At 49.1% G+C, this 24,507-nt stretch overlaps 2 protein-coding genes across 4 annotated transcripts in view; one reads left to right on the forward strand and one right to left on the reverse strand.

The window, feature by feature from the left end:
• GNA13 (G protein subunit alpha 13) overlaps positions 1-3,343 on the reverse strand; it is a 29,239-nt gene extending 25,896 nt beyond the window's left edge. Inside the window, exons 1-2 of the mRNA XM_054847044.1 lie at positions 2,971-3,343; positions 740-966 (exon numbers count right to left, since the gene is read on the reverse strand). Of these exons, the coding sequence (XP_054703019.1) occupies positions 740-966; positions 2,971-3,253 (510 nt within the window). The 5' untranslated portion in view covers positions 3,254-3,343. The remainder of the gene's footprint in view (positions 1-739; positions 967-2,970) is intronic.
• Positions 3,344-10,046: 6,703 nt separating this feature from the next.
• RGS9 (regulator of G protein signaling 9) overlaps positions 10,047-24,507 on the forward strand; it is a 30,582-nt gene continuing 16,121 nt past the window's right edge. For 2 of the 3 annotated variants that reach the window (XM_054847032.1, XM_054847034.1), the window contains exons 1-9: positions 10,047-10,226; positions 16,640-16,736; positions 19,433-19,483; positions 19,654-19,760; positions 20,527-20,578; positions 21,618-21,676; positions 22,060-22,136; positions 23,903-23,984; positions 24,364-24,435. In XM_054847032.1, the coding sequence (XP_054703007.1) occupies positions 10,164-10,226; positions 16,640-16,736; positions 19,433-19,483; positions 19,654-19,760; positions 20,527-20,578; positions 21,618-21,676; positions 22,060-22,136; positions 23,903-23,984; positions 24,364-24,435 (660 nt within the window). In that variant the 5' untranslated portion in view covers positions 10,047-10,163. The remainder of the gene's footprint in view (positions 10,227-16,639; positions 16,737-19,432; positions 19,484-19,653; positions 19,761-20,526; positions 20,579-21,617; positions 21,677-22,059; positions 22,137-23,902; positions 23,985-24,363; positions 24,436-24,507) is intronic. The other variant, XM_054847033.1, reaches the window with a different exon arrangement.

Raw genomic sequence — 24,507 nt, forward strand, 5'->3', positions numbered from 1 at the left:
TTTGTTTCCTTTTGCAGCATTTGCATGGAAATGGAGCAAAGGGACTTTAGCTGTCACAGACAGTTAAAGCTCCAGCTCAAGAATCAAGACACATTTCTTTTTCCATTCCAATCCCACTATTGAATTGTATACTCCATCTCAACCCCACTACTAAACTGTATACTCCATCTTCAGCTGAGAACTTCAATATAACAAAAATATCATTACATGAGTATTAACACAGACATTCAAAATTAAACAGGAAGTATACAGAGGGAATGTTTGCTAGACTGCTCAAATTGGAATAGAGAAGGGAGTGGTTTTTAAATTCTTCTCATTAACCCATGCATATCTTTTCTTAAAAATCACATTAAGTCTTCCTTTATTGCAAACTATTTTTTTTGTTTTATTTTTTTAAGTTGATGCACTAGTTAACAAAGGGTGGAAATAATCACATGATAAAAACACTACATAGGTACTAGCTTTGTTACAAGACATAAAAGCCCTCTATGCCTCAGCTTTCTCACATATGAAATGAGGACAATTATGTCAGAAGTTTTTTATTATTCTTGTTTTTGAAAAACAGGGAGGGGAGGAAGTAACTAAATGCATCTCTTTACATTACCGCAGTGTAACAGTCTACCATTCAAAAATGCTTAAGATGCACAAGAAGGCCACTTGATCACTGTTTTATGGAAAAGCAACACAGGAACAAGAACCACACACAACTCAATTAAAAACACTGAAACACAAATCTTACCAGCTGGAATTCTCTGCGCCTGTCGTATGCGTGCTGGATACCACTATCCGCCCATAGAGCTCGTATGGCTGGAAGGTACTGTAAAAAAACTGCCGTCTCCACCATGCCTTGCACCACCGTGACTGACCGAGTATCAAAAGCCATCATCGTATCTCCATTACTCTGGTTAGCAGGATCTCCCCAAGGGATATGAAGTTTCTCTCTGGCATCTACAAGGACTCTCACACCTTTAACAACATGAAAGAGCATCGCGATTAGTTTCTCAGCATCTACTATTTCACTAGCCTACAAATCTGCAAAGAGTCAAACAATGCACTTACTCCGTACAGTCAAAGCTTAATAGGACTATCCACCCAGCAGGAAATCAGAAAGCTGCTGAAAAATCGACTCAAAGAACTACATTTTCAGGTAACATCAAAACTCAGATATTTGCTAGCAGAAAAACAGGGCCACGATCAACAGTATAATATCCATAGCACAAGTTTAACTCTTGAAAAAGTACTATTTTTAATTACTAAATCCCCAATCTGTGCTACCAAACAAACTCTTTTGCATTTATACTTCGCTGTGATCTCCAGAGCCATTCTACGGTCGTTAAATTTACCTGGCATGAACATAAGACAAATGAAGTATGTCTAAAAGCTTATTTCAGAATATGTTAAATCATGTGATGGCTTATTTTGAGGTTCCCTAGTCTTTGTACTCTTATTAACTTGGTATCTACTTATATCTAATTGTAGAGAGCTATCATTGCCTTTAATGTTTTCAGAGATATGACGACAACATTTACTAAAATCACAGCACTTTCTAAAAAGTATGGTTTTACTGCTTAAGTGCAGAAGGAGTTGCATCACCTAAAGACTTCCACGCACTTTTTATTGTTATTGTTTTGGTAAATATTCTCTAGGAGAAATAGAGTATTTTCAAACTTCTCCTACACAGGACTTTAAAAAAAAAAAGTGATCATAGTGACAAGGGAAATACAGGGAAATTAATTCTAGTACTAAATTTATTGGTTAAAAAAATAAAAATTAAAAAAAAAATATCCAGTAAGAACTGTAAAGGCATAGGAAAAGGTATAAAGGGATTAAGATGTAGTAACAAATGACTTCATAACAACATGCCAAAGTATTTTTTTCAAGCTTCATTCTTTTTCCATATTTTTTCCATCTGTCAAAAGCAATGACTGCAGGAAAGCAGCCTCCAAAAAAAATCTGCAGTTCCTACGTGTATACTTTCACAGAGTAGGAAGTACCTTACTTTATTAATAAACTATAACCCAGTCAACATCCATGTTTGTGATTTCTACCGCCTTGCTATTTATAGTTTTTCCAGGCTTGATTCGCAAACAGCTTTGTAAAACTATCATCTTTAAGAATCACTGGACGCAGTGATTATCTTTAAGAATCACAACACTTTGCTGTTTTGAGAAACTCAGTTAAGACTTTGTCCAACTATTACACAGTCCAAACCGCAAATCTGACAAACAATTTAAGTAAGAGAAAATAAGTAAGGATAACCAGTTAAGTAAGGATGACAGCAGTGAAATCGAGAGCCCGCTCCTAGACCATGTGTGGAGGTTTTGGCAACGCATCTATGAAAAGTGGTTCTGCGTGCGGGTTTCTGTTAATTGATGTGTCAGCCCAGTTTCCAACAGGATGGCAACGTTTCTTCCACTGAAGCCAACGAAATGCAGAGCGCTTCCTCCTCAGGCACAGGACCTGGCTCATCCTCACGCACTTTCAGGTGCATCTTCCTTCCCCCCCATCCATTATCGCTCATTACTGCGATAGCATTACCAGGAAATGGCAAAGCTCAGGACCTTACGGACTGAAACCGCTGCTCCCACGGCCGGAGCTGAAGCCGCCCTGTGCAGCACGACGGGCCGCACCCGGGCCAGCGCCCACGGCGGGGGACGCCCCGTCACGGCAGGAATGACATCCCACGGGCCCGGGGCGGGGGACCGGGGCTGCTCCCCAACCGCGGACGCCGGCAGCGCGGGGCCGCTCGTCCCCGGCGGGAGGAAGGGTGAGGCGCCCGAAACGAAAGCGCCGACCGTGCGGGGGGAGGCAGCGACCCCGCGGCTCTCAGCGGCCCGAGGGACCCCCCACTCCCGCCCTGAGGGCGCCACCCCCCCACCCTCCCCGGCCGGGCCGTGCCGTGCCCCCGCAGGCCGCCGGCCCGGTGCCTCACAGCGCGGGCCGGCCCCGCCGCCGCCGCCGCTCACCTACCCTTGATCACGTTGCTGTAGATGGTGGCGCGGAACTCCTCGCGGGCCGCCCGGTCCCAGTCCTGCCCGTGGATGATCCGCATCTGCTTGAGGAAGGTGGACTTGCCGCTCTCACCCGCGCCCAGCAGCAGGATCTTGACGAGGCGCTTCACGTACGTTTTCTCGCGGTTGAGGCACTTGTCGATCTCCTTGGACTTGCGCTGCTGCTCGGCCTCGCCGCTGGTGAGCAGGCAGCCGGGGAAGCAGCCCGACAGCACGGAGCGCGACGGCAGGAAGTCCGCCATCTTAGCGAGCACTGCCAGCGAGGGGAGCGGCCGCCCGGCCCGGCCCGCACCAGCCCGCTCTCTGCCCGCGCATGCGCTCCCGCCGCCCCGCCCCGCCCTGCCATGTGACACCATCCCTCCCGCCTCACACGCCCGCTCACGTGACCGCAGACAGCCGCTGCCCGCCGTCTGGCGTCAAGTGACGTGCCCATCCCCCTACCCGCAGTCCGCCCCGTGTGGTGGGTCATGTGACAGCGGCTCGCGCCCGCCCTTGGCGGAAGCCACGCCCACGAGCGGCGCCTCACAGGAAATGGCGGGTGGTTGTGGCTGTGCTTCTCTCCCGTCTCCGTTACTGGTGGGGCTGCGCTCGCAGCCGTAACCGAAGCGAAGCGTGCGCTCGCGTGAGGGAAAACGAGGCCCGGGCCAGCCGGTCCCGGCGGTCGGCACCTCTGCTGCGGCTCCGCAGCCGCTGCAGGGAGGCTGACGGGCGAGCGGCCGGGGGAGGTCAGGCCTCGGTCGGGGGGGCAGGATGGAACTTGCCACCTAAGCAGTTTTTGTTCTTGGTACAAAAAGAAAATAGTTTCGTTAAAACGCTTTGAAGAACTTGGCACGTACTTCCCCTTTGCTCCTATGAGAAGAGCTTCCCAGTACTATGGGGATACGGCACCAGGCTGAACAAACATCGGTTTTGGGCCTCGCGTGGGGGCTGCACGCAGACAGAGTGATAAAAAGCAAGTGGAACTTTTTATCCATTACCAGCTTAAACAAAGACAGTATTTTCAAGTGCTTAACAGTAAAATTTTCCTTACCGTTGACAACCCTTTATGTGATGGGTAGAGGAAATAATAGGCTGAGGGACGTGTAAGGATTTAAAGTCCCACTTGTTGTGTTACTCACCCCGAGCACGATTGTTCTGTTCATCATGTGTGCAAAACATTAACTTACTGTCAATTACACCAGCATAGTGCAAGGTGATACAGCTCAGCTGCCTACACAAATATGCTGGCTGAAGATGTGGTCCACAAGATGAAAGGCAAAAAGATACAGTAACGTTTTGTGTTACTTTGCTTATTGATGCAATTTTTCAAAACTACTTGGAGAAGCCTTACATCATGCATGTTGGTCAGAGCAGCAAGTCTGTGTTGTCATGTACCTCTTCACTGACACATTGGTTATGTTCTGTAGGCTTAAGGCTGCAGATAAATACATACGAGTGAAAAGCAAGCACACGTGCATGTGCGGTGTAGCTCAGCTGAAAGCACGTACATCCATGTCACGCCTTTCTGACATGGCTACTTATAGACTACAGTGCAGAAATCATTTAGAAGCAAACACATATGTAAAGATTGCATTAAACGTTTATCTCTCCTTACATCTTCTTAACTTTGATACCTGCTGACTTTTCCTTTCAATGTTTCTCTGCTTTTTCTAACAACAGTCTTAAGTTAGAAAAGGAAGTAGTGACCAAGGAAACTGAGAGATGAATTTAGCACAAGCAAAATGCCACTTTACATCAGCTGGAAGGACCTCCATCAAAACCTGTGATGAGTATCACTGTTTACACTCTGTATAGGGGATGGCCCCACATGGAGAGAAATTCCACATGAATTATTCCATATGGCCTTATGAAAAAAAAAAAAGGCATTTCTCATAGGAGAGCAGGATGTGATATAAAATTCATATGGTCGTCCAAGAAGCACATCCTGGTGGTCTTGGTACAGATGTGGAAGCCAGTCATTGCTGAGCTCTAGTCCAAGTTTTAAAACTAAGGGATCTTGGCTGGCTTGACACAGCTCTCATTTCACCTTCAGAAATGCAGAGGAGTCCTGAGTTTCTACAATTCCCCTTGGAGTTACCTTGGAGTGAATGAAAACCCTACCAATGTGTCTCCTTTTGTTCTTCTTGTCTGCAAAGTGAAGCTGGTAACAGGACTTGTGTTTTCCTTCAAAAAGTTTAATGCCTTTGCTAAGGGAAAATGAACATTTATTACCTCTTAGTGAAGGAGGGAGTTAAAGACAAGGAAGCCAAGAACAAAACAGAAACAATATTGGTTGCCTGCTTTTTGAGAGGCTAATTAACACCTACCAGTGAAGTATAAAAAAAAAAATAATAAATGCCATAAGCAGTAGAAGCAGATCAAGAGAATCAGAGAAGATAACCTACAGCCAAGCTTGCACAAGGGTGGCATAATGAGTCCTTGCCTTCCAGACCAGCAGCAAAGTGCACCTAAAACCTGGGCCGCAACAATAAAGGATGAATGAATGAACGAACAAACGAAGAGTAAAAGCTGTTTTCTGGTGTCTGCCAACAGCAGTATCACCCTCCTAACCCGCAGCATTCCTCACCAGAGGCCAGAAGTGCTGCAGGACAGACAGCTACCTCCTAGCGCTACCTGGCCTCCTTTCAAAGCAGCTTCTGTCTCTCCTTGGGCCTCCCAGGTAGTCTCAGTTTTGCTCTTTTCTTTCCTGTTTTTCCTTCTTTCACTTCACTTTCCCCCATGCACTCACCTACCTGGTGACTTTGCTAAAGCCTCCCTTCACTCCAGCCTCCCCCTCGGCTGCCCTGTGTAACCACCATGCTCCAGTCTGCTTCCTGCTGTCCCTCCCGCTCTCTCAAATTTGTCACCTCATTCTCTGTCATTCCACATATCCAGCTGCCCAAGTCACCTAAGTCTCAGGTAGTCCCTGGTCTCCTCCCTCCTCTCCCCTTCACGTTCCCATTGCCTGGGGAGCCCTCCAAAACCTCCCAGGCACACCATTCCCAATCTCCTAGCATAGGAGCACAGCTCTCAACGTGCCGCAGAGCGGGAAGGGCTATTCCTGCGCTGAGGATGACAGCATTCCCTGGGGAGGACACTGAAGTGGGCTTAGCGTCATCCAGCTCAGCAGGGGAAACCAAATAACTCAGTCCTGGGTCACGTGTTAACCCAGCTGCATCCTCTTGCCCCAGCAACCAGGCTTCATCTCCAAGGCAGGGTGTGTAAGGTCTTTCTGTTTTGCTTTTTTCCTTCCTCTTTGCCACTTCTTTCCTTAGCTTTCCTGTCCCTGGAAAGTCCAGGACTGACGGGAAGCAAATGCTGCCCATTTGTGCTCACAGCTCTTCCCAGGTGGCTGCTAAGGAAGCTTCTCATTTTGAGTGCTATGCCCTCCCAGACAGGACAATGGACTCTGGAGATACTGCTTTAACTATTGCCTCGCTGGGAGAACTCAGATTAAGTCATGTCTCTCTCTATGCCACAATTTGCACTTTGGGTTTTCTTTTTTGTAAATTGGTTTGAAACCTTCCTGGAAGGAACTACGTACTGACATTCAGCCTGCACTTGCCACGCTCGCAGTACCGTTCTCATTGCTTCACTTACGTTACCCCTTCCTTCCCCTCAGGGCCGTCCCCAGTTTCCTTAGATAGAAAGGTAGTTTACTCACCACATGTCTTTTGTGTTGCATGATTCAACTTCTGATGTGTGAAGAAGGGGCAACCACGTAGGAAATGTGATCTTTGAAAAAAGGGGGGATTCCCTCTGCAGTGCTTTCCACAAGAAAAACCGTTGAGAATTGTGAGCAGGTCTGTTGAGAGCGATCACAGCTTATGGGGGTTCACAAGGAGAACAGAGGGACAAAATTCAACTCTCACCAGACCTTTCCCTGGCCAGGACACACGCCGTGGCCTCGGCTGGCTGAGAGCAATCTGTGGCCTCTGGAGAGCACGGGGGCTCGCAGCATTGACGTGTGATGCATTGACCATGAGTATATTTTCACTATAGAGTCACATACCTCCTGCAAACTTGCAGTTCCATAAATAGCATTGCATTTACTGTAGAAAGCAGGGACTGGGAGGTAAGGCGGACTCCCCAGGAAACGTCTTTTGTCATTCTTTGGGGTGCAGAAAGGCCAGGGCTAACTTGTGGAGCCCGAAATTAGCAGGGAGTCGGCTCAGCTGCTGCTGGTGCTCTGTGCCGCTCTCCCCTGCCATTCAAGTCCCTTGCTTTCTTGAGCGACAAATTCACATGTAAAACAGCCAGACTGTGTCAGGGACTATAGAACTGTTTGCTCTCCACACGTGTGGGTTTTGTGATTGGAGGCCCAGGAGTGTCTGCCCTTTACAAGCTTGTGTAATCTGATTTAAATGCCTTGTGCTTCACATGGCAGATCTGCCATAGCACATTAACTGCTGCAGTAGTTCACCTGGGCAGCAGGGGAAATGTGGTTCATCTCTGATCTTGCATTTGGTGCTTTGGGTCATTTACAGGTGATAACGTAGCTGAATTTACATTGAACATTATCTTCTATAACAAAGACACGAAGGAGCTTTGTAACAGAGAGAGGAGTACCCATAGGCTTTATTGTAGCTTGTCAGAGAAGACTAGAAACAGAAAAAAAATCCACACCTGATCTACGAGGGGGTGTCTGTGGTGGATCAGCAGGATTTAAAATTACCGGGAGCTTTGGAGCTTGCAAGGTTGAAGAGCTCACACCTCAGCTTGAGTTCTTCAGAACTATTTCTCCTGGATCTCCTGCAAGGAAATTTTGTTCCTTCTGAATTCATTTGTAGACCTAGTTTTCAAATGTTTCTTTTTAATTAAGACACCAATATGCCTCTGTGGAACTGTTAAAGTCAATATTTGGGGCTGAAATGACCATTTTTGCTCCTCTAAGTATGTGGGGCTCATGCAGTTGGTGGTTGTCGATCCTTTACTTAGGCCAGCGTTTGCACCTCACTTCGAGTACTTCCGAGTCCTTCCACCACCCAGGCAGAAGGAAAACAGCTGTTCAGAGGAACCATTTGTAGTTTGTAACAAGTTTTCCTAGTTTGCCTACCAAACCAAGAAACAGAGCCACACCTTTTTGTGTGCTATTTACCCTGATATTATGTCCAAAAGAATTACATGTATAGGCACTCCATTCTCCTGCCCCTGTCTGTCTCTATCAGAGATGGCATCACTTTTGTTAGCTAGCATCATCAAAATGCCTGCGTGCCTTCGCGCTCCTTTCCCTTGCTTCCTCTGACTCCACTCTGAATTCCCTTTCTCCTGTTTGCCTCCAGGACCAGCTGTGCTACTGGCGTGCCTGTCACCTTGGCAGTTTCAGAGGGCCACCGGGATCTGTGCTTGGTTTTGAAGAACCAAACAGCTCCTCAACACTTGAATTAGAAGATACTGGAGATGTGTGAAGAACTCTCCTCCTGCTCCTTTTGGCCACCAGCTGATGCCTTGAAGCATGAGGTGTGATAACTTTGATACTAGCATGTGGAATGACAGAGGTTACTATAATCATTAAGTCACCTAGCAGCACGGAGCAGAGAAGGGTGGAAAAGCCTTCTGGAAAGCAAGCAGCATCTGATCCAGCAGCTGCTGTGACTCATGGGATTTCACATGGGCATGACTCTGAGCAGACACAGGAGAAAGGCCTTCCAAAGCACCAGCTTGCACAGATACTAAGAAAAAGCAGAGATAAAGATAAAACACTTCCATGAGGGCAGCAAAGCAACTGGGAAAGCAGCTCAGAAAGCAGCTTGTGCCTTCAGGGTATTGCTGTAAATGGAAAGTGTTCTGCTCCGAGCTCAGAGCCAACGTGCTTTCTCAAGTGTGCGAACCACAGATTGTAACATCAGAACAGTCACAAATCCCGTGGCAGGGAAGACACTGCCCCAAGAAACAGCTTTGCACATGTGCAGGAAACGTGGGGGCTCCCTGCGTGACTTGGGAACACGGACATGTAGTGTGTGATGTGCATGGGAGGTATAAATGTCCCCGTATGACCCATGCCTGTGGGATGCATGGGAGCACGCCAGCAGCGTTGGGGGGATCTGCTGCTCACGGAGAGCGTGGCCTGAATCCCGCTCAGTACGTGTACGCATGGCACAGCATGCACACCAAAGTGCGAGCACACACTCCCATGGGTGCTTAGTCTGGGAATGCCTCATACGAGCCTTGGCACAATTAGATTCTACATGAGTGAGGACCCAGCCCGCTCCCCCTGCCCCGCTGTGGTGGCAGGCCAAGCCCCAGGCAGCAGGAGGAAATGCCGCCATTTTCTGAAGAAGCCAGAAAAACGGAGCTCTTGGTTTCCAATGCTGCCAGTCGGGTACTGTTCCCCCACCCATTGGCATGAGACAGCTTCATCATGAGGAAGCACTCTGTAACCCCACGGTCTTCCTCTGGTCACCGTTAGTCACACTTTCCCCACACGGCAAAGCCACCGACTCCCCAAAAACCACCCAGCTGGCTCCTGCACCCGCAGCTGAGCTGAGCGAGGCTGGTGGCATGCAAGGCGCAGATGCCTGAAGCACTGCTTACCTCCTGCACGTGCACGACACTCGGTCACAACAGCTTGCTCTTAGATGCCCTTATGTTACCCTGGCTCCAGACTAGGAATGTTTTGGGGAGGAATTCTCCTCTGGCGGGGCGGGGGGAGCAGTGAGTGAGGGCTTTGCCAGCTCCTGCCTCCATCCCTAATGCCACCTGCTCTGCACACCCTCCTTTTGTAAGGACTGTTTTCAGTCTGTTTTCAGTCTGACTACTAAGTTTGGTTCACACGGACAGCTGCAGGCACCCAGCACCAGCACCAGCACCAGCACCAGCACCAGCACCAGCACCAGCACCAGCACCAGCACCAGCACCAGCACCAGCACCAGCACCAGCACCAGCACCAGCACCAGCACCAGCACCAGCACCAGCACCAGCACCGACGTCGCTGCGGGCTCCCACGAGCGCCCCGAGGCGGCAGCCGCGCAGCCCCCTGCCTTCATGTAAATGAGCATGTGGCGGCGGGTGCTGATTGGCTGCGGCGCGCAGCGCTGGCGCCGCCCCCGGCAGGGAGAGGAGGCGGTGGCGGGTGGCCGCAGCCAGGTGCGCCTGGTCAGGGCCGCCGCTCCGCCAGCCCGCTGCTCCGCCAACCCGTTCCGGCCGCCGCGCTGCCCGGCTCGGCCCGGCACCATGACCGTCACACGGCTCGACCAGGGGCAGCGGCACCGGCCGCGGATGGCCTTCCTGAAAAAGGTAAGGGCTGAGCAGTGCTGGGGGACAGCCGCACCGCTCTGGGCATCAGCACCGGCGGGCATGTCGGGGCGGTGTCCGGGCGGGGCGATGCAGTGCCCGGGGCAGCGCTGACCTGTGCTCCGGGCGGGGTGACCCGTGTTCATAGCATCCTGCCCGGCCACGGCTCTCTGGGGTCTCGCTGGGTGTGTTCGGTCTGAGGGGTGGCAGCCCCATCCCTGGGCGTTTGGGGACCATGACCTGTTGTGGAGCCCCGTGGATCCCAGCTGGCTCCGGGTTCAGGCTGGGGGGGCTGAGGGGCAACATGTGCTGAAGTCACAGAGGAAATAAAACTGTAATTTTGTTTATTTTTGTAGCTTAGCCTCAGCTAAGACACATTTTCTCCCTCTCCCATCTTTTCCCCCAAAGACCCTCAGAACTGTGTCATTTTGCAGGGGAAAAAAACATCATATGTGGCACCAGACCACCCAGTTCAGCTCTGGGGAACGGTCGGTCCAGTGGGTGTGTGTTCCCAGTGCTTCCAGCTGATCTCCGCTTTCAGAGGATGTGTCATGGTCAACTGTCTGCTCTCTGCCTCTTTCCACTTTTTCAGAAATGAGCGTATTTGTGACCAGAAACAGTTGAAAGAGTGGGAAGATGCATGCCTACGCTTTTGGATGTGATGCGTAATTTTGTGAAGCATTCCATGTTTTTTTTCTGTAGCATTCATTCAAAAATGTAGCCAGTTTTAGTATAACTGGTATCTGCAGATTTTAAAAAGCAGAGTGTTAAGCTAGCTTTTCTCCCACCCACCTCTCCTGCCTGTGGCTTATCCTGTTGAGTGGAATTAGCTGAATTTCCAGTGACAAGTACAGCCAGCCAGTTGCTGTTTGAGCCGTAGTTAGCTCTCCTGCAACACCCGCAACCTGAGGAGGATACCAGGAGAGAAGGGGGGAAATTTGGGGCTATTTGGTGCGAGCCTGGCAATACAAACACAGTACTTTTTATGCTAGAGGAAGTAAAGAAGGTGTTTTCTTTGGTGCTGTGTCTTTCAAGATAAATTTGGCTGGGGAGCCCTGCTAAAGAAAATACCCTGGGCCAAATTCTGCACTGAGTAATACTCCATGGAGTTGCATGCAGGGGTGCAGAGGAGAAACTGTATGCTCTGAGGAAACAACCTCCAACAGCTGTGCTTTAGCCGCTCCATAGGAGCGTAGCAGTTTTTGCAAAGTGCTCTGAGTTCCTCAGGTGGGAGGATCTGTTAAAATACAGCGAAAGGCTGTTACAGAGCATGCGCCACTCACGCTGTGAGCACTGAGAGGGTTTGAGTAGTTATGGTGCTTTGCAAGTCTAAGACCTGTTAGGACTAGGAAAGGAAGCTCTCAGATAAAGGGTTTAGCTCTCATCTCTGCTTTCCTTCCTCCTCTGTTTTTTTCAGGCCTTGGGGAAGCAATGGATGGAGCCTTGGCCATTACATGGCAGCGTGGTCTGTATGCAGATGGCCGTGTCCTCAGAGCTCCCCTGAAATACCGAGCACCTTTACCGGTTGACCGTGGTGGGAGCTGAGGATGCTCGGCATGCATCCAGCGAGCACCTTGCAGGCTTAGATCTGTGAGGAGCTAAAATCTGAGAGAAAAGCTCTCTTAATTGCTTAATTCTGTGCTCAAGCTTTGCCACCAGCTGGCACATATGCTGTAACTGTGGGTTTGCGCCAGCCGCACGGAGGGATTCCTGCGGTGCTGTCAGGCTGCTGGCCCTGTTGCACCATTGCAGCTGCGATGTGTCACCATGCGCTGGTTCTCTGGCAGGTAGCTTGTGACCGCAGCAATCGTGCCATCGGGCAGGGAGAGGAGAGGGGGTTGCTTTGGGGGTGGTGGGCAGTGCCGTGTACTTGCTATGAGGCTGCTCTGCACGGCTCGGGCTGGATGTGGAGCTTGGTCTTCATGGCTGAACCTTGGAGGAATTGGAGAGCCTCTTCCAAGGCCCTGCAACACCTGCTTGTCCATGAAATACTCGTGACCAACACTTGGGCTGTTTTATTTCTATTTTTTCCCCTCTTAAACTGTCTTGGTAGGAAGAGTATTGGCACAAATATTGTCGGGACAGGGATGAAGCCTCTGAAATGCATTTTGGCTGTATGTACTTGGTCAGATGCTGGGAGAGCTTGAACCAGCCCAAGCTCTCGGTGCCTGTGCCTGCCTCAGTAGCCAGGATCTGGCCTCTGTTTGGCATCAGCTGGCAAAGCAGGAGGCAGCGCCGGGCAGGGTTGTGCTCTCCAGCGGCTGCTGGGCTGTGTATTTTTCCTTGCTGTGCTACATGAGCTGCATCGTGACTCATACTTTGTGGGTAGGGCTGATAGATGCCGCTTGCCTTTTTGCTCTGCCTCCTCCTCACTCTGGTCCCCAATGGCTCCTCCTGAGGCAGTGCTGCAACTGGGGAGGGACCGGCCCGGGGTCCACAGCATGGCTGGGGGCTTCTCCAGGCTTAGGCTCTGCAGCAGCTGCTGACCCTCCTCTGCCTGGACAAATCTTGACATGTGCGAGCATCTGAATGGTGGTTTTTTTGGAAGGAGCTATCCATCAGACTCCTGCTCTCTGTTAAGTGACGCCCTGGATGTGGCTGGAGCTGAGCCTTGGGCTGAGCTCAGCCTCGTCCCATCCTCCTTTTCCCTGTCCCAGGCAGGGAGATATCAGTGTTATGCATTTCTGTGGAGCGTCGCATCAAGCGTGACCTGCTCCAAACAGCCCTGGTGAGAGGCGGTGTGCTTGGCCAGGCTTTGGTTTGGTTCTGCTGCTGTGTGGGTTTACGTAGGAGGCTTAGCCAGAGAGGTGACAGCAGCACAGTGAGGGAAGAGGGAGCAAGAGCCAGCTACAGCCCTGCCCTCCCCATTCACCGATTTACTTCCTTTGGGTGTGGGATCACAGTGCACTGGGTGGGAACAGGCCTCCTCCTCTCAGCTTTAAATAAGAAAAAGCAGGAAGTTTTAGGTCGTTAACAATTTTTTTTTCATTTCTTCTTTTTTCCGATCATCCATGAATGCGCAAAGCAGGATTGTTAGTTGTAGACCTAGAAAACAATTGAATTAGCCTTCTGAGGCCAGAGTTGTGATGCAGGACTATATTGCTACCTTGGAAATCAGAGCAGGCAGGGATGATCTTTGCAAACAGTATCAGGCAGTGAGGGGGCTAGAACTGGGCAGATACTTAGGATGGAAAAAGCAGCAGATCTTTAATCATAGCACCAGGAGTGAGCTGGAGCCTGCTGGGAAAAATTTGTCTTTCTTGCATCTGAAGCAGAGGGGCCTCTGCCTGGGTTGATGCTGAGAGAGGCTGAACTCCTTCCTCACCTTGGAAGTGTTTTGCTGTTGTCTGTCAGAGTCTCAGCACCTGGAGCCTGATGCTTCTGCAGTGCGGATGCCCTGACCCTGGGGAGCTGTTGGGTGCCCAAAGTGTAAAGCTCAGAGAAACAAGGATGGGAAACGCACCTGGGGTAACTCACCCAAGTAATCCATCAGCAGGCATCTGCCCCCACTGCTCTCTCCCATGGGAGAACATCCATGCTGGATCCATCCTTGTTCTCCAGAACCATGGGCACCCCATCAACCACTGATGATTTGCAGAGAGGACCCTCACCTTCCCTGGGGCTTCCCACATGCTCCTGAAATGCAGTGATGCTTTTTCGTAACATTTGCGAGTTTGAGTTTTGCTTTGCATTCAGCGAACCTGCTGACTTCTTGCAATCAGATGGGGGGCAGACAGTTTTCCTGTTGTCTCCTCTGTGGCTTTCAGGGTGAGGTCACCTCTGTGCAGAGATTCCGGTTGATCTGAAGGGAGACCTTGGTGGGGCTCGTGCTTTGTGATGGCTCACCCCAGAGCCCAGCTCCTTTAGCAGTCCTCCTGTGATATTTACCTCTGTGTGCGTCTCCACCCATCAACCAGTGTCAGGAAGTGGCTTCTGGCTCTACGAAATTCAAACCAGACAGAGCTTCCCTGACTGAAAGCATGACAAAATGTGCTAGACCCCTGAGCAAAGCAAGCAAATGTTCCCACTGTATTTTAACCAGCCTTCCCAGCCTCCCGCCAGCAGAGCAACCATAATCAGCAGAGTGTTCCCTTGGGAGAAGAGGAAGAAACAGGCTGAGTTCTGATCAGCAACGTGCGTGGTTTGCAGCCAGAGCAGCAGGCACCCCCCAAGAGCAGCTCCCTGGCTCATCTCACTTGGTTCTTTTTAATATATATTATTTCTCCAATGATAAGAGGAAGCCTGGCAGGGTATGAACACGACAAGAGTCTGGAGCTCTTTGCTTGTTGGAGAGAGGGAACATGCTGTGCTGGGAGGCTGTGGGAGTTTCTGAGCCGATTCCTCACTCTCGGCTGGTGAAGACCCATCTCTCGAGCCCGGCGGGGAGTGAATGGCAGCCTCGTGCTGGGGCAGGGTGTGCTGTACTGCATGTAGGGAACAAATCCTGCTTGAGCCCGGTGGAACCTGCCTGGTGGTCACAGCACTGCGGCATGGTGGCGATGAGCAGTGCTGTGTTTCCCCTTGGTATCCCCGTGTGCTGATGAGGTGCTCTCTGCAGAGTAGACATGCGGTTATGGAGTGAGTGACTTCCCCAAGATGCCTGTGTTTGCTTAGAGGGAACTAATCTGAGTTTCCTAAATTAGCGCCCTGCCTGCTGGGCTGTCCAGCCTTGCCTCCTCTCACACAGCTACATGGGCATCTCTTCATGTCCAACCTTAAACTTGCTGAGGCTGGTATCAGGGGTTCAGTTGAAAGGTCTAAAAAAGTCTTCATATTCCATCACTTTGGGTCTGGTTCTGCTATTTTAAAATACTTACATAAATATTTATACAAATATTTGTGTGAAATTTTACCAGGCTTCCCCATTTTAGTATTAATTTGACACTGGCTTTAAAACCAGTTGAAAATCCATTTTTACAGTCAAGCCCAGAGTGCATCCTGTCACTACAGGCTTAAATCCTCACTGAACTTGGCAAGACTTAGGACCAAAGTCACTGTGGTGCCTGTGAAGACAATGCCCTTCATTATGCGTGAGTGTCATCAAATCACACTCGTTAAATCCTCTAATCCTAGTTAAAAAGCTACAGCCTCGCCCAAAATGAATGTGCAGAGAGACCAAATTGGTCCTGTTGGACCAGTTTTGATTTAATGTCTCTGGAAGCAGAAGACAAAAGGAAGAGCATCTTCCACAAAGCCAGTGCTCTCACAGCACTCAGATGATCTAAATGAAGAGATGAGGAGCGTGCCCAACTCCGCCCGGCTGAGCAGAGGATCCCAAGTGCAAGCAGAAGGCTCTTGCACTTTTAGGATGGTGCTAGCAAGAAGTCAAATATAAGAGGAGAAAAATACCTTTTAAAATCTTCATCTTAAAAAAAAAAAAAAAGATAATTGGGAACCAGAAATAAAAGAAGTCTGGCCCTGAGGGTGACTCATCCTCTGTAACATGATCTGTTCAAAACTCAGGCAGTGAGTCTATAAAGGAGTCATCAGCATCCCTCAGGAATCAAAGGCAGAGATGCTGCCAGATAGGAGGGTGAGTTGCCTCCGATGGTGTGTCTCTGCCTGTCCCCGGAGGGACTGAGTTTTGCTGCCCACAGACAGGGCTAAGACCCTGGGTGGGTGGGTGCAGCCAGAGAGTCCCTTGGACACCTCCTCCCTACAAGCTGGGCTCTGCTGCTGTGTTTGCAGTCTGCTTTCCCACATGTAAATTCTGGTCCCTGCTTTAATCGATCCTTGGCCAGCTTTTCAAAGCCTTGTCTCGGGTGGTGGCTGTGCTTTCTCAAAGGACAAGCCATTCTCCTCTCCCCTGGGTTTGAGCTTCTTGCTCAGCCCCACAGCAAAGTGGTGTGCTTTTCCTGTTGCTCTTCTGAAGCCCTATCTGGTTATTATCTGCAGACCAGAAACAGAACCTTTGCTGTTTGGTCTCCAGCCGAAATATTGCTTATTTTCTTGGTGCATGGTGCAATATCTACAAGTTTGTGCACAGCTAGGGTATTAGTGCAATAGAAGCACAGATTTTATTTCTTCCGCTTTTTTCTTTCATATTGCCCCAGCAAATAGCCCACTGAGCCAGAGAAGAACATTTATGGGTAGCAGAGATTTGGGGTTTGGTGTTAAATAATTTTTTTCTTTTTTAGCTCAGCTACAGGTTACATTCTGTCCCTTGCCTGCTAACCCTGGCTGTGCCTGTGTCTTCTGTAGGAGGTAGTGAGACACTGAGTCAGCATGAGAGCTGACATGGTTTGGAGGTGGCATCCCTAATGGAAAGGGGAGGTTCGAGAGGACTGTGGCCATTGCATCCATTCCTGTGGCACGCCACTTCACACCCCTCTGGGATGCTGCCCAGAGCTGTGGTGGTCCTGGGGCTCCATCCTGTCCGCTCCTGTTCTACATCCCATCCCTGCTGTGCTTTGCAGATCGAAGTGCTTATGATGGAGATGCAGAATACAGACACGGGCATCAAGACGCAGACGCAGAGAGTGATGATCACCACCATCCCACATGCTGTGGCAGGTAGGAGTTTTGCCGGGGGAATGGACTGGGCCAAGGAAGTTGATCAGAGAAAAGCTGTGTGTGGACCCCATGGCCACCCCAGGGTTACCACTGCCTGGCTGCATACTGGAGCCTGTGTTCCCAATAAATATTTGTTGCACATCCTTTGAGACAGACCTGCTCCCTTTATCTCATTCTCTCTTGTGTCTCATATCACTCCTAGCTCTTTGAGTCGGAGGCACAAAGATTGATAATCATGCACTGTTAGCTGTCTCACGTGAGTTTAACTCAAGTGACCTTGCTTTCTCTTAGCTTAGGGGTGAGCAGGTGCTTCAGCCTCCAGGCCTGTCATGTTCCCAGTGAGGCTGGATCACAAATAAAGATAAATATTAAAATCCAATTAAAATAGGCAACTTGGAGTCAGACTGAAAGATGGTACTTCAGAAATGAGCAATAAACAATTAGTCTCCCTTTTAATGTTTTCCCCTAAGAATAATTTTTCTTCAGTATGCAGGAAAAAACCAAAATATTCAACCCACTTCTGCCTCTAAATGAGATCTTACCCTCCTTCAAGCAGGCTGAAGAAGCAGCAGACGGGAGCTGTGCTGTGTCACGTATGGCATGGCAGGCAGCTCTCATCGCAGTCTCCTTTGTGCCTAGCTCCTTTCACAGGGTGCTGTCGGTACCTCTGCTCCCCTGTTGTCCAAGCCTCCACAAAAGCTCTTGTGAGGGATCCTCCACTATAAATTTTCACACATACTGTACCAGAGTTTCCTCCCCCTGCTTTAGTCTTTCTGCAGCACTTTGAAATTGAGAACAAAACCTCCCACTGAAACCAGTGAGCTTGCTCCGGGCAACTCAGGAGAAAACTTAGCCAAATAGATTAAATTTTCCCCACCATATTTGCGAAGCCCTGTAGGCCCTGTGTATTGTTTGCCTCGTTATTTTTTTTTTAATGAGGAAGCAGAGGCACTGAGATGAAGTCAGTTGCCCGCAGGTACGGTCAATCAATGAAAGGGTAAGGAGAACTTGGATGACATCTGAAGCTTGTTCGCTGCATTACAGTTCAAACCATACCCTGGCTTACGTATCTGTCATGCAGCTGAATTTGATGGAGTCCTTTACATCTGCAAAGGATCTGGCCTTGCCTCCTATAGCTGTTAGTGAATAGTTAAGGCAGCACTGCAGAAAAGTTTCCCCTGTACTGAAGATGACGTGCCACCTAGACTAAGTGCAGGGGGAACAAGTACTTCTCCTGATGTCTGACCAGTGTAAAATGCCACTTCCTAAAAGTCCATGGGTGGATGATGTGGAGGGAAGATGCCAGTTGGTGCTCATCCTCTTTGCGTGCTGTCTGCTTTATTCTGGTTCCTTAACCAGAATTGCTACAAGTTCCCTCTTGCATAAGTCATAAATTCTACTCAACTTCTGGTAGGCAAGTGAGTTCCAGTCTACTTGCATCGCAGTCATTGCTCTCTAAATGATGATATTTTTAGTGCTGTGCAAGTTGCATGTGTACTGATTGGCATCTGGGTGTTGCAAAAGAGACTGATTCATGTTTAGTGAGGGAATGGTGAAGGCATTAGAACAGTGGGCACAGATCCACAGAAGAGAGCTCTGCTCTTCACGTGCAGGAAACTAACTAGTTAAATTCAGTGTCAGGAAACTGGCTTACAACAGAAAAGGCAAATAAACCTCTATGTTAAATGCGCACCTTTGGGGGGAAAAAGCTTAGAGAGAGAGCTGTCTAGAAATGAGTGATGAGATAATCCTTTAATTTCATCTATTTCAGGAAGCAGGGGGTAGGATAAGAGCTCTGAGCCCCTATTAGAAAGTTAAGTCATCGCTGCAATGTCAAGAAAGGTCAACACCTCAATCTGCAATCCCAGGGGACGTTTGGAAGAAAAGGCCAATAATTGTCGAGGGCATGAGCGCATTTGGAAGGAGATTTGGGAAATTTGCCACCAGAACATAACACTATAACTGCTGGAGGTTTATGGTGATGATTGGTATGACTGGCCACACCCCACCAGAAGAACTGGGAGAGATGAAGTGTTTGTGGATGCAGAAATCTTCTTCCCCTTTGATAAGTCCTGTTACCACTACAACTTGGATCTGAGACTCAGACATCCCTTCTGCACTGAAAGTAGTGTCTCTTAAAGAACTCGAGAGGACCTGTCACTGGTGTCTTACTAAAACTGAGACAGGACCATGCTCTGTGAATCTGGAGATACTTTGCAGTGAATCTTTGAAGACGAGATGGTGCAAAACAAGGGGCGCTTCGCCTTCCCTGGGCGTGGAAGCTGTTGCATTGCCAAAGTCCTTTCTAAGCCAGTGACGAGGGTTTAAGTGTTGCCTAGGTCACGTGTGCTTCTGCACGCTCACGCTGTGCTGTCCTGAGGCCATGCGTGCTTCTGCACGCTCACGCTGTGCCATCCTGAGGTCAGCGCCTGCCTTGGGCTCCCTTTCACAGAGGCTGATGCCTGCTTGGTCAGGAGAAAGCCTGGGCGGCAGCACGGCCAGTGAGAGATCAGCAAGGCATTGTATCTCTGCTTCTCTTGCATGGTGCATTTGAAAGCACGTTTACAAGAAGGGGTCTGTGCACTTGGTGGGCTCCAGAGCACAGTGAGGGGTGAGGACTGGAGAGTTGTCATTTTGGCCCGTGGATTTTGGCACACTCTCGATTTCAAGCACCTGACATTCTCTTTGCTTTACAGGTAATGATATATTGCAGTGGATTCTCCAACGCTTGCAGATCACCGAGGAAGGTGGGTAGAAATGTAAAAATTGAGGCTTTTTCAGCTTTGAGTTGTAAAACTTTAAAGTCTCCATAGACAAAACCTCTTAGATGAATTCCTCTCTCCTGAGTAGCAGCTCACTTTTAAATTCCAGTGCAGTGTTTCTGTGCAATCAAAACGTCTGCCTTCTCCATTTTCAGAGGCACTCCACCTGGGGGACCTGTTTGTCAAATACGGATACATCTACCCCCTTCAGGAGCCAAAGAATCTCACCCTTAAGACAGACGGCAGCCTGTACAGGTTTCAAGTGAGTCGCACCTTGTCTAAAAAAAGCCATTGAGAGGAAGTTCAGCACTAGTTTAAAAACCAGGCAGCTGGGGCAGTTCCCCCTGAGCTGTAGTCGTGAGGTTGTGCTGTGTAGCTCTGGTGGTTGTTCGGTGTGCAGGAGGAAGGGATCCAGAGAAGCCTCAAGCCAGTTCCCCCAGTTCTGTGTGTCAGATTACAGTTTATAGGGAAACTGATACTTCCTTCAACTAAATAAGCATACTTGTTCGACTTCTAAGTAGTTGTGCTTTCTTCCAAACGTGCATTCCCTTCTAGGTCTTAAAGTAGCAAATGGAATCGCTGGTTGAAAATAGGATGATCTGGGGAGACTGAATAGTAAGCATGCAAAAAGCACAGTAATAACAGGATGTTACCAAGGTTCATGGTTGGACTGTTTCCGCTATGATGGGAAATTAGAGTACCCTTGTTGGTACTTTGAATCAGGACTCTAGTCACCCCACGGTGCCAAATCAGGCTCCAGCATCTCAGTCTGAATGCACAGGCAGCAGCAAGAGGTTGGCCACGTTAACCGATTGCAGAGCTGGAGTGGATTTGACACTGGCAGTCTGCTGACCTTGATTCTCCTGCTGTCGCTGACCTGCACTGCTGCGTGAGCTGAGACGCAGCTAAGGAGCTGAGGCTCTGAGCATGGCTGAGGTTTCCTCTCCCTCCAGCGTGGGTGATGCTGCACGCCTCTTGGTGTGAGCTCAAGGCCACTGTGCACTAACGAAAGGCTGCTTTTTCTGCAGACCCCTTACTTCTGGCCTGCGCAGAGCTGGCCCGCTGATGACACAGACTATGGTAAGTGTTTAGGAGGTGTAGTGCAGGCCTGTGTGTTTGTGCACACAGTCCCGCACCGTCTTTGCTGTTCATCTTTTTGTGCCGTGTGTCGACATGCGATGACTTGCCTTTGCATTTTGTTTCATACTATTTTGTGAATAATTCTCAGCAATGCTGAATTGAGGGAACGCTGTGAATGTCACTGCCTTGTGGTGGCCTTGATGAAAGTGCTTAAGCTTCTCTTACATTCCACTAAGATCCATCAGACTGGAACACATCTGAAATACTCTGCTGGGTAGGGAAAACTTTAAACACAAGGTTAGATTTCCCTGAGTAGTTAAGTATATCCCTGGATCTGAGCCCAAGACTGTCTTCCTGTAGATTTGGATCTAGCCCTGCATTCAAACATAGTTCTTTATATAATGCACAGTGGCTCCCAATACTTCCTGACGGTTCTTTCCATATCAGTTTTTTGTTATCTTTATAATGCTTTTTATTGTAGGGCTGGTCATGAAACTTGGGCTGATCAGCTTGGTTTGTTCCTGTGGGCTGTGCAGTTCACAGACTGATTTGTTTATACCAAGATTGTCCTCTGTGGCTTTCATCTGCATTATGCTGTAGATCTTCTGGAGAAATAAAAAAGCCCATTTTAGATTGGAATGTTTTTAGTAGAACTTATAACAAAACATTGGCCTGTTTTTGGAAAACTTGGAGGTCAAACTCTGAAGAACCTCAACATCTTAAAGATTTGTTCCAGTGTCCTTTGACCTGTGAAACCCTGGCTGAATTCCTGAAGGAGTGACTGCTGGCAGAAGGCACGCACTGCCTGTTCTGCCTGGCTGCTCCCAGCCTGGGCACTGGCTCCTGAAGCATCAGCAACAAAGTGAAAGCACCAAGTTCATTTTTCTTCCGTGAGTTTTTATGAGCTTGGAGCCCATAATCCCAGGAAGATATCTAACAGACAGAGATACCTGTGTTTGTCATGTGGTTAATTTTTTAATTATTCTTGGATTTATCGGTCTAAGTATAACTGACTGTCTATTTGCTTCTCCCTTTACAGCAATTTACCTAGCAAAGAAGAACATTAAGAGGAAAGGGATTTTAGAAGAATATGAAAAGGTAAGGAGATGTTGTTCCATTGCAAGCCCCTCATTTGCTGTAGCTTTAGCCCTCTGTTACTAATGAATGGAGCATGGCAAAAAATCACCTCTTCAACTGCATGAGGTGCCAGCAGTGTCAAAAGCCAAAATTTTCGAAGTGAAGAAGTGGCCAGTACAGGAAAATACTGTGAAGGCAATGATAATTTTAGCAGGGGTAATTGCTCTCCTTGCAGTGGTATTTTTGAACTGTCGCAATTCATGTAATTATGTTCAGACCAATCTGGATTTCTTGGCGTGGTTGCCAGCCTGGCCTAGCTGAGCTACAGAGAGTCAAGAAAACCCTAGCATGGGAGCGCCTTGTCCAGAATTTTCACACTAACTACTTTTTTATTTTTGTTCCAGGAACATTACAACATGCTCAATCAAAAAATAAACTACAAGTGGGATTTTGTTATTATGCAGGCCAAAGAGCAGTATAAGTGAGTGGACTCGCGTTCCCTTATTTGCATCATTGGGGAGGGTATGAGGAGGCAGAGCTTTGCTGACTTGGTACACAGTTAAATTACAGTTTAAAAACATAAACTGCAGCTTTGAAATAACTTGCAAGTGCCCCTCAAGACTGTGAAACAAACCTGCCTTTCCTATCAGCTGGGGGTTTCTCCATTTAGAAAGGAAACTTTGTTGACTTCACACTTTGAGTGAAGATTTCAGCCGTTTTCAAATGACTGGACGCCCACTTGCAAAGCCTCACCCTCAGCCGCTGCACCTGCGTTTCTCTCCCCGCCTGACATTTGTCTGCCGAAGATGTGGAATCAGTGTGGTTTGTGAGAGCGAGAGCACAGGCAGTGCTGGGTGCCTTTCCTGCCTCCTTGCAAATGGTTTTTGCACATGCATAAGTGTGCAACGTTTAGATTTTGCACCTGATGTGACTCCCTGAATAAGCCTGGGTCTGATCCTGCAGCATGCAAGCCCTCAGGCAGCTTCTTTTAGCTCAGGGTTGTCCGTGAGCAGTTGTGGATCGGGCCACTGGACTTGGGACCTGTTACTGGTCTGGTTCAGTTATTGCTTGCACATGTCTCACAGCTGAGCTGAAGGGCCTGAATCAAGAAGCAGTAAATGTTGCCAGCAGGGACTTCTGGAGAAAACTCTGAAGTACATACTTAGGCACCCAATCAAAATGACTTGATTTTTAGGAGCTGAACCCTTCAAATTCCCAGGAAATTTAGTGAACATGAGATGGGATTACTCCTTTGGAGATAGGATCTTTTGTACTTCTGTGGATTCCTTCTACCTTTTTTTACCTCCCAGCATGGCAGGCACTGCCTCTGCTGTTCAGCAGTGTTTCTGTCTTCTCTGGGATGGTAGCCAAGTCGTCAGAATACAGCTGATCAGATAACTGTCTCATTAAACACAAGACTGTTGTTCTTGTAAATTGAGGTCAGACTTGGGCTAAGAGATGCCAAATGCTGTTTTAAAGTTAGATACCGAGACTGTGTCTGAACTGGTAGATTAAACACGTCTGAGGCTGTTTGATGCTGCTGCTGGGGCAGACTGGTGCAGAACAGCCCGCATCCACCCTGTGAACCACAGCAGGGTGGCCACATGCAAACAGCCTTTTGGGAATGCTCCTTTGCTCATGCTAAGTCCCAAATTGTGCCCAGGACTTGTCTGGGAAAGAATTAGTTGGTCCAAGCCCAAACCATGCTGGTGCTTCTTCTGTTTAATAGTAGAGGTGATTTGGGTTTTAGTGCCTGGGAACACTGCTCGGGACCATTTCCAAAACATTTTTGTGAGAAATGCCCCCCTTTACTGTGAGACGGGGATGAGACGTGTCCAGGATGTATCTCTGCATGGCAGTCCTCAGATAGTGCCTGGGGACGTTGGAGATGGATAAACATGAGGCAGCAGGACTGACCACAAGTAGCGGGTTGTTAGCATAAAACTGTACGAAGGGGCCGTCTGTCTAATCAAAAGAGGATGTGTCAGCTCCCAGCTGAGCTCAGGAAGATGGTGATTTCTCAAAAGCTACAGTCATGTGTGGGCATGTGAACAGCATGATCTGCAGTCCAGAATTAGCTGGGGTAAGACGTGGTCAGGAGGCCGCATCAGAGCAGCGCGCAGTCGGGCTGGGACCCAGGGGTCAGGGAGGCTGGGGGTGTGCCCCACTTTGTCATCCCCCTGGTTTCAGGAGAGAAAAATTCATTAATTCACCTGGTAGAGTTAAGTCCTGTTCTTGGCTTTGCAGGGCAGGGAAGGAGCGGAAGAAGGCAGACAGGTACGCCCTGGACTGCCAGGAGAGAGCCTACTGGCTTGTGAACCGAACTCCTGTAAGTAGAGGATGATGGCGTGTGGCTTTAGTGCCTTGGCGGTGCCCTCCCTGCAGCCCCCCGCGACAAACTCCCGCAGGCTGAGGGCATGGCCTCTGGGCCGTGCACCCCATCACCCCTCCTCAGGGAAGGGCTCAGCCCTGAGTCCGCACCTTTCTCCGTGGTTGCCCCCAAAGGTGCAAGGGAGGGAGGTCTGGCTGCAGCACCTGTGCTCAGAGGGGAGCGTTTCCAGGTTTGGGGGGCAGAGCTCCCCTCGGGCGCTGCTGGCTGGGAGCTGCTGGCAGCAGAGCCCCTTGGGGGTCTCCTTGTGCATTTGTGTGAACCACAAACTTTAAAACAAATGAGTTACCAAGCTATTGATGTTTCTTGTTCATAACAGCCCGGCATGCTAGATGTCCTAGAGTATGGAATAGACCGCGTAACGGATCCCAATGAAAATAAGGTAAACCAGGTGAGACAAGTTTTCTTTTCACACCAACTGAATTTGTTCAGGAGGACCCAGACAACGTCCCTGGGATTGTGG

Source organism: Grus americana, chromosome 18 (genome assembly GCF_028858705.1).
Source record: "Grus americana isolate bGruAme1 chromosome 18, bGruAme1.mat, whole genome shotgun sequence".
NCBI lineage: Eukaryota > Metazoa > Chordata > Aves > Gruiformes > Gruidae > Grus > Grus americana.